Raw genomic sequence first — 9,333 nt, forward strand, 5'->3', positions numbered from 1 at the left:
TAACTAAGTACAAGAGCAACTCAGATGGCAGCTCTAACTTTAATGCCTTTAGTTTTCTAGCAAGGTTAGACATTTCCATAATGTACTCCCCTATGTTTCTCTTTCCATTATTTCTCATATTAATGAGTTTGGACAAGGTTTGACCAATTTTGGCCTTTTCATTTCGAGCAAAGTATTGCTCGAGTTCCTTCAGACACATATTGGCATCAGTAGTCTCAACTATCGAGCCCATAAACTCCTCCGGAACGAAGCATTTCATGATTATTAGACACATGCGATTTAAGCGTTCCCACTTCTCAACCTTATCCGTATTCAAATTTTCTGGAGTAGAAGTGGGTTTCTCAATCCTTAGTGGATTGTCTAAATCCATGCAGTCGAGAACAATTTCTACATGCTCTTTCCACAGCTTTAAATTCGCCCCCTTAAGCGTGGGAATTATATTCACTTGAGCAACAAAGCTAGCAGAAATAGCAGAAACTGTATAGAGAATAAAATAAGATAACATACTCATAACAGTCATATCATGTATATATTTAAACACCACCATAATCATATTACATACATGATATTGACAAATAATCGGAAGTCAAATGAGTTTATTTACAATATACCTAGCACAACATTGACATTCATTCTTTGGACAAAAATATCAACTTGTAAGTGGTACTCTCAATGTAGTAATCAAACATTGACAATAAGTCATGTCAAACCATAGCCTTACTTTGGGCCGACTATGACTCACATGGTGAAGCCTTAATAATTGTCACATATTTATTACCACGGGTATGTCCATTACTTGGCCAAATAATAACCTTTCTTTGGGCCGATTATTATCTGCATAAACAACAAACACACACATAATCATACAACATATATTATTTGGCCAAACAACTACCTTTCTTTGGGCCGATAATCATTCGCATAAATAATATATATTTATATGATCAACCTATTTGAAATCAAATTAACCTTTATAAATTTGGCCATTTTGGCAGCTAACAAATTTTTAATATTTAATTTCAAATAGAAACCTTTTTTGATAATAGACCCATTTAATAACAAAATAACAACAATAAAGAAAATTATTCTTTATCAATCCTCAATGTATATACATACATAATGTATCATTATATCAATAACAATAAATACATTTTCATTATAAGGCTTAAAAATTAATGCACAATCGATGCACAGGTAAGCATTTTCAAATGAAAGCTTGAAAATGATTCACAATACCCAAAAATTTAAATTTGGCTTTCGACAAAGAATATCAAATCTAAGAAAAAAACCCCAAAATCAAAGACCTTAAACATTCGATTTCTTTCAAACTATAAGTCCAAAAGATTCCATCTTTAAGCATATTCAAAAGTTTAAATAATAAACCCTTATTAAACTGCGAATCTTAGATTTTCAAAAGATTATAACTTTTGTTCCAAAACCAAAAATTACAGTCAGGGAACAAAAACAACACTATATAGCTAATACAAAATACATAAGATGGAACCCACATTAAAAAAAAAAGTAAACTCCATGCCAAAAGACAACAAAGCAAAACTTTTCACGATTCATCATATATAAAAATCACGAAACTTAATTATCTCATGATTCAATATGATTATGACTCTGATATCAATTACTGGAATAATAATTCCTCTTAACCTTATGATTATAACCAGCACAAACAAACCAAGATCCCTCATACTAAATCATAAAGGAATATTAACATAAAGGTGGAGGCATACTTGTCTCCATAGCGACGGAATAACTTCATCTCCTTCGGGGTATACGATCTTCCTTTGTCGAATAGCCTTAATCCTTATTCTTTAATAAGATCTTCTCTTTACGGGGATTTCAATCTTCCTCAGTTAAATAGCTCTATTCCTTATTCTTTAGTGTGTTGTCTCTCTCTTTACAGGGAAGAGAAACTAGGGTTGTTATTTGACATATTAGGGACCATAATCCTTTATAGTGTTTTTCTTTATTGTTGGGCCAATAAGCTCCTATTATACCTAGTTGGTCCAACCCTGGTATCCACCCATTTGTCCCACACTTACTTAGGAATCTATTTGGGCATCTTTATTTGATCACTTTAATTTACCCAATATATATTAAATAACATAATATAATTATTTATACAATATGTAGCTCACAAACATATTAGGAAATATAATTTCCTAACATAATGACCCACACCAGTTAATCTTTATTATAAAGATTTAATTTGAGGATTTGGATGTCAAATATGTGTTTAGAATGTGATTTTATATAGTCGGACACTTTTTGCGAAAATATCACGAATAGTGATTTTTGCCGAGTATTTTGTATCGTTGTTTAAGTAACCGATAGAGTCCAAAAATGAATAAATAATGTGATAAGTATATAAAAGTTCAATATAAGTCAAACAAGTCATGTTTAGACCAAAAATGATAAGTTAGAAATTTTACGATTTTACGTGCAAACATTACACAGTTAGTGATTAACAGTCAGTGCCAAACAATGCACAATTAGGAATCTATCTTATAGACATTAATGGAAGAATGGTCACTTGTAAGACTCTATTAGCAAAAAAAAATCAGTTTGAGATAACTTCTCTCTCAGAAGCATTTCAATAGCCCTTGGACTTTTTTATTATAACATTTCAATCAGACCAACTATTATTTACTTACTATAGTTGTTCTTTTGCTTTTAATAAAAGAAAGACGTGTCATTTAACTTCCATAGGCTATTAATTGTTTCATATTTGCTTTCTTAACTAGACTCCAAATTGTTGATGTTTTTGCTCCGATATTATAAATTTCTGGGTCTGCCACTATCATTGACCTTGATCTATTATGGGTCACAGACCTAACAAAAAAGTGATAAATAATCTCTAGCTGGGTTCATGAGCATGAACCATGGAAATCAAATGCATAATGGAGAAGATAAAAATTGACATCTTATATTGGAGGACAAATCAGACAGCCAAGAATAACTCGAAGAAGAGAAGGAAGCAAATGAAACGGAGTTTCAAAAGAGTTATGGAAGAAGATGATGTAAAGAATTTCAAATGTACAAAGGCAGCAAAAACTAGGATGCACGAGGCTAAGTTTTTTACAATAAGTAAAATATTATTAGATAGTTACGAATATTTGCTTTAACTTTTCACAAAGTTAACGTCATCAAAATTTGTTTGTGTTAGATTGACTTTTTTTATATAAGGATTTTTTATTTATTTTTTCTACAAATAGAGAATGCCACGATACTTTTTTTTTTAGATGGTAGCAAGCATAATGTTTTATATTTTCATTTTTAGTTATATTATATTATTATATACTCGTTTTTCATGAGATAGATATTTCTACTGTTCATTAAATAAACAAAATTAGATTTCCCTAAAAAACAAAAGAAAACAAAAGTAGATGAAATAGCGGGTCCCATCCCAGCCTCAAACATAGACAGTCGTGAAAGCGAAAACAAGTTTCCCGTGGGACCCACATGGTGACCCTCAGGCAATACCAGACACATACCTTCACTTTCACTCTCCTCTCTCTCTCTCTCTCTCTCTCTCTCTCGTTCCACAGAAGTGAAAAAACAGACATGTATTACACGAAGAAGAAAGAAGAAGACTAAGATGATTTTGATGGTGAACAACAACGTGGAAGATTGATTCATTACCTCCTCAACCAGTGCAACCACCGTTGGTTTCCACTTCTTTGCTCGCTTACCAACTACCTCATACATTAATTTTCTCACCCAATCACATATCGGATCTTCCTCGGGATCTTCGAAACCAGTTTCTCTCTCATTTTGCCGCCATAACATACCCACGTGCACTTGCCACTCCCCCTTCCAATTTTATTTTCTTTTGTCATCTGGGTTGGTAAGTTCTCTTCTCGATTCTTCAGAAAACTTTGAGATTTCGATGGATGCTGCATTTTCCCATTACCTTCTTCTTCTGGGTATTTTGTTTTTTCAACGAAAAAACGAATCTTGGGTTGAAAGGAAATTTTTTGTTCCTGTGTTTTATCGGAGATGTGGGTTTTGTTGGCCTTTATTTCTCAGGAAAAGGGTTTTTGACTTTTTATTTTTGTTATTGCATCTTTTTTGTCTCGGTATCCAAACAGGAATATATCTTGTGATCTCATTTATAAATTTGGATTCTGTTTCGAATTGTTGACCCGTGTTGGGTATTAGCAACCCCATCGTTTTACACATTGATCAGCTCACGGGTGTCACAGTCCAAGTGTTGCATAACTGCATAAGTATTAATCTATGCTACGTCCATGATTCTCTGTTTTGCGTTGGTGTTCTGTTTTGTGTTCTACAAGAGTTTATGCCATGACATGATATGAGTTTATGAGTGATAAGCATCAAATTCAGAAGCCACATATTCTTTGGTCAATGGATGGTGCAAATGAGTACACATACTCTGTTCCATCATTTTTGCTCACTGAATTAGGACGTGGATGTTTTGGGCAAGTCTATATGCATTTTCTTTTCTACAATAAATTCAATCACTTTCATTTCACGTGGTTTTCTGCCATATTTGATTCTGGGCAATATCAAAATCAAATTTCTATATTTCTAAGAACAATTTACTATTTGTGTATGGTGCCCAAAAAAAGGCAATAACCCCTTTTATGTCTTTATTTTTTTTCACCCCAAATATCATTTGATTGTTGAATATCATCACTTGAATTTATGTCTTCATATTTTTCACACGGACAATGCCTTAATCTGATTTTTTTTTTTTTTTTTTTTTTAATGTCTATCAACATCTCTAATACTAGAAAATGCAATATGGGAGGCATGATTGTTCTGCGTATGCATATATACCATTGTTGGGTTGTGAAAAGTAATTTGATAGCGTAGTTGCCTTGTTTTACTGAATTGCTTTGGATGCCGTTAAAGTTCCTTTTGCAAAATCTTTATTCTGGGAATTCTAATATTTGCACCATATTTTTGGATTCTTCTTTTTTTACAACTTGTTTAACTGATTTAAATGTGAACATTCCAGATATATAATTGCCAGATCAAGGGAAAACTCATCTGCAGCATGAGATCATGAGTGAAACTTCAGATTGAAATCTGAGTAAACATTGTGCAATGCGATTCAATATACAGCCAAACTAATGAGTAATGACATGGGGTCTAGTTTAGACCTCAGAAAGATGAGCACAAAACGACAAAGCAGATCAAAGACAGATAAGGAAAGTTATGTTTTTCCCCAATCCAATCCATGTCCAAGGGATTCAGATAAGTTGAAAGCAAAGTCTGGTGTTGTTGGAAGTTCAACTCAACGTGATGAGCTTGTCAAGTACATGTCTAATGTGCCAGGTTTTCTCAAGCGTTCTGATGGAGGACAAAACATTCAAGAAAAGGCATTAAATGTTGGGGTTCTAGATTGGTCACGACTTGAAAAATGGAAGAACAAGCAAACACATGCACCGGCTCTAGCTAGCAATTTCACATCATTCAATAGCAGTGAAGAATCATCATCACGGGCAGCCACCACGTCATCTACAATTGCTAGCGGCCATAAGAAGTTTGATGATAAAAAAGGTTTGCGTTCTTCAAATATCAAGGGATCTTACAAAGAAGACCTTCATAGAAGTTCCAAATTGTCTTCTCAGCATGTCAAACGATATCAATATTCTGAAACTGAAACAAAGACCATTGGAGATGAGCACAAAAAGACACCTTGGGAATTTGATTCTATGGTCAAAACTCAGTCAGATATGTCAATTCATAAGGAGATGGGGAATGACTATTATAAAACAACTTCAATAGTTGGAAATTCTGCATCAAAGTCCAGGCATCATGGGGTCTCATTAGTTCCTGACGAAAATTCAAAAGGTAGGGATGTTGAAGCTAAGAAGAGCATGCATGGATTGCAACAACATAGCCTCAAGAAAAAGGAGAGAAATCTTAAGTATAGTTCTGATATGAGACTTCCATCATTAAAATCAAAAAATGAAGGAGTCTCATTCGGTTCTCAGAAAAAAATGAGTTCCAGCAGCAGTGAAGCCAAGAAAAAGATGGATCAGCCGCAGGAGACAGATATTGATGTTGGTCATAAACAATGCCATAGCATGCCACCAAGCAATATTGTGCTGCTTCGTCCCCGAAAAGTTCTTCAATCAAGTTCTAAAGATTATTTTCAGCTTTCTGAATCAAGAACTTCATCTGATGAATTTTTTTCAGAATCAAGCCTGAGTGATTTGTCATACGTTTCCCTTCCTGCGGAGGTTTACTCTGAAGATGAATATTCTGAAATTCCTAGTTCAAGTGTAGTGTCTTCAGTGACTGAGCATGCTTCTTCTTCAAAAACAGTGCTACACAGTGTCCATACTGATCTAGATATTGGTCGTTCCTCTGTTGTAACTAAGAAACTTGCTTGCTCAAATAAGATGCCTAGTCTCCAATCTGAAGGTACTTGCATTGAAAAGGATGTGTTAGGCATCAAGCTAAGAAATCAGTGTCCTTTTAATAATATGAAGGAACCACAAGACCATGAAACTACTACAACCCATTGCTCAAATAAGATTGGAAGAAGTTTCAGTTTCAATGAGAGGTCTACCCTTCCAAAACTTAGCTCCATGTACGTAAGTGCAAAGTCTGGTCCAGTGACATCTGAATCTTCTGGTTGTTTGGATAATGCTAATAAAGACAAGGTAAATGGTCATAAAAGAACCATGTCCAACCCCTTGCTGAGGTTATTAGACCCTATATTGAAGCATAAGGCATCAAACATAAACCGTTCAGCTGAACACATTCCGACACCAAAAGAAAGCAAGAATTCAATCAACTTGACGACAACCAATCTGCATGCTGAAAAGAGCAAGGAATCATCAGTTCAAGCCCTTTTGCAGCTAACAATAAAGAATGGATTACCTTTGTTTAAATTTGTGCTCAACGGTGAAAGAAAGGTTTTTGCTGCTAGCATGAAAACTTTAGCATCACCAGAGAAGGATGATGTAGGATGCTATTTTACATTCTACCTCGTTAATGAAATTAAGAAAAAGAGTGGTAAATGGATGAGTTACTGGAGTAAAGAAAAAAATTGTGGATATGTCTACAATATTGTTGGTCAGATGAAGATTTCTAGCTCTAAAATCACTGAATCAAGGAATCAAAACTCCAAGAGACAGTGTATGGTGAAAGAATGTGTCCTATCAGGAATTGAAACTGACCAGACAGATCAAGGGCCACCAAAATTCATAAAGAGTAGGGATCTTGCAGCTGTTGTAATAGAGATCCCTTACGAAAATGTAAGTCATGAAGGACTGCATAGTAACAATTTTCTGAAGAATGGATGCTTAAAGTGCTTGGCAGATGAAAGATGTTTTTGCTGCTTACCAGAAAATGATACATCTGGTAGCATTATAGTTATACTTCCAGGTGGTGTACATAGTTCACCAAACAATGGAGAACCCTCACCATTGATCCATCGATGGAAAGCCGGGGGAGTGTGTGATTGTGGAGGTTGGGATGTTGGCTGCAAACTGCTTGTTCTCTCTAACCAGAACCCAAATTCAATTGTTCCAAGAAGTTCAAAATCTTACCTTGAGAGATTTCAACTTTTTGTTCAGGTATGCTTTTTCTTTTCTGCCTGAGGTCATGAGTATATAGTTATACAGTTTTAAATATTGTGGATAGCCCATTTGATGTCATCAATGTCATAATTTTCAGGAAGGGGCTGAGCAAAACACACCCCTCTTCACTTTGGTGCCATTGAATGATGGACTCTACTCAGTTGAATTCAGTTCAACAATCAATCATTTACAGGCATTCTTCATTTCTGTAGCAGTTTTAAGCAGCCAGAAACTACCAAGTTCCTTGGAAATGAGTATTATGCAAGAAGAGATCAATAAGGAGCTCAGTTCCAAGAACAACAATGAACTTCAGGAGAAAGCACCTATAAATTATAATCCAATTCCACCCATCTCTCCTGTTGACAGAGTTTAATTTCAGAAACTGGAGGCTTTTTCCCCATTCATAGTTAGCTGTTATATATCTCCAAGTAGCTAAGGAATAGCATATAAATGCACTGCGAAATACTTTTCCTTTCACTTCCTTTTCCCTTTGATAGCAATCCCTCAATCCTTCCCATTAGAGTACTTGTAGTGGCAGAAAATGGTATTCTCATTGTACCATTATATTCACTGTACAAAAGAACCATTGCACCAATACCATCTTTGTACAAAACACTACATGAATGAATAAAACCATTACAGTTTTCCATTGCACAACTTGGGCAATGTGAAACCGAACAACTGAAAGTATAATATGATCAATTAAGGTATTTGAGGCCGTGCCTTCAATAGTTCTCTCACCTGTTCAGTTTATGGTGTGGTATAAATCAAGTAAGCACTACTCCATGACTCTCAGTTTTGACATCATTGCAATATCTCCTCTTAGAGATGTATGTACGGTTTAATAGACTTTTGTATATGGTTATTCTTGAGATATATAGTCCCGCGTTGGTTGTATGTGAAACTAATGTGGAGTTTATAAGGTCTTGGGCACTCCCACCCTTTGAGCTTAAGCTTTTGGGTTGAATTGGTTCTTTACATGATATCAGAGCCTCGCCGTCTTTCACTTTCTCTTGTGGAGTTTCTTAGCACAGGTAGGCTGGGCCTGTTGCATTGTCCACTCTTCAAGCCCAATGGGTTCTCGTGTGAGGTGGCGTGTTGAGATATATAGTCCCACATTGGTTGTATGTGCAACTAATGTGGAATTTATAAGGTCTTGGGCACTCCTACCCTTTGAGCTAGCTTTTGGGGTGGTATATCCTAAGGTTCTTTACAGTTATGATTCTTATACGATTAAGAAAATCAAATTCTAAATGATATTAATTGGAACAGAGAATGTTCGGTTGTTATGAAAGAAAAAGCATAATTTATTTCCTAGATTGAAGAAATCGTTTTATTCCTAGTGTCTAAATATGATTTATACATCCAGATATCAATGATGAACGGTACTTGCTCTGGTTGGTTGAGACTTGTACTGCAACAGATAGCTCAACTCATGTATGAATGTCTAGATTGGTCCATTATATGTCAATTATTACGGGTGATAAATGAACCAGGGGCCTTAAAGGCCTGGCTCGTGAAGATCTGGGTTTACATATCTAAAATTGATTGTTTGAACCAGGTATAGACTTGCTCGTTTAATAAAAATGTTTTATGCTTTAATTCAAAAATTCGGTCAGAGCCGAACTAGTATACTAACTTTTTTTTTTATACTACTCATAATAATCCTCTCTCTCTTCAACCCATTTCATCTCATTTTATTGGTTAAATAAACTTTTTGAATGGTTTTGTTCTATATTATGCTATTTGGATATACATT

The 9,333-nt window shown here is 34.9% G+C and overlaps 1 protein-coding gene across 1 annotated transcript; it reads left to right on the plus strand.

Annotated features, from left to right (window-relative positions):
- The first annotated feature begins 5,123 nt into the window (after nucleotides 1-5,123).
- Nucleotides 5,124-8,207, plus strand: LOC133300891 (uncharacterized). Its single transcript, XM_061500473.1, has 2 exons — nucleotides 5,124-7,571; nucleotides 7,672-8,207. The coding sequence occupies exons 1-2, from the start codon at nucleotides 5,124-5,126 to the stop codon at nucleotides 7,945-7,947; spliced, it is 2,724 nt and encodes a 907-aa protein (XP_061356457.1). The 3' UTR covers nucleotides 7,948-8,207.
- Nucleotides 8,208-9,333: the final 1,126 nt, after the last annotated feature.

Source organism: Gastrolobium bilobum, unplaced genomic scaffold (genome assembly GCF_033153095.1).
Source record: "Gastrolobium bilobum isolate Gb01-03AN ecotype WA unplaced genomic scaffold, APGP_CSIRO_Gbil_v1 utg8957, whole genome shotgun sequence".
Taxonomy (NCBI): Eukaryota; Viridiplantae; Streptophyta; class Magnoliopsida; order Fabales; family Fabaceae; genus Gastrolobium; species Gastrolobium bilobum.

What these genes read in the sequence shown, in the direction of transcription:
- LOC133300891 (XM_061500473.1), top strand. Translation starts at nt 5,124, where the DNA reads ATGGGGTCTAGTTTAGACCTCAGAAAGATGAGCACAAAACGACAAAGC. An exon ending in GATTTCAACTTTTTGTTCAG is followed by an intron (nt 7,572 to 7,671) that starts GTATGCTTTTTC and finishes CATAATTTTCAG; the next exon opens with GAAGGGGCTGAGCAAAACAC.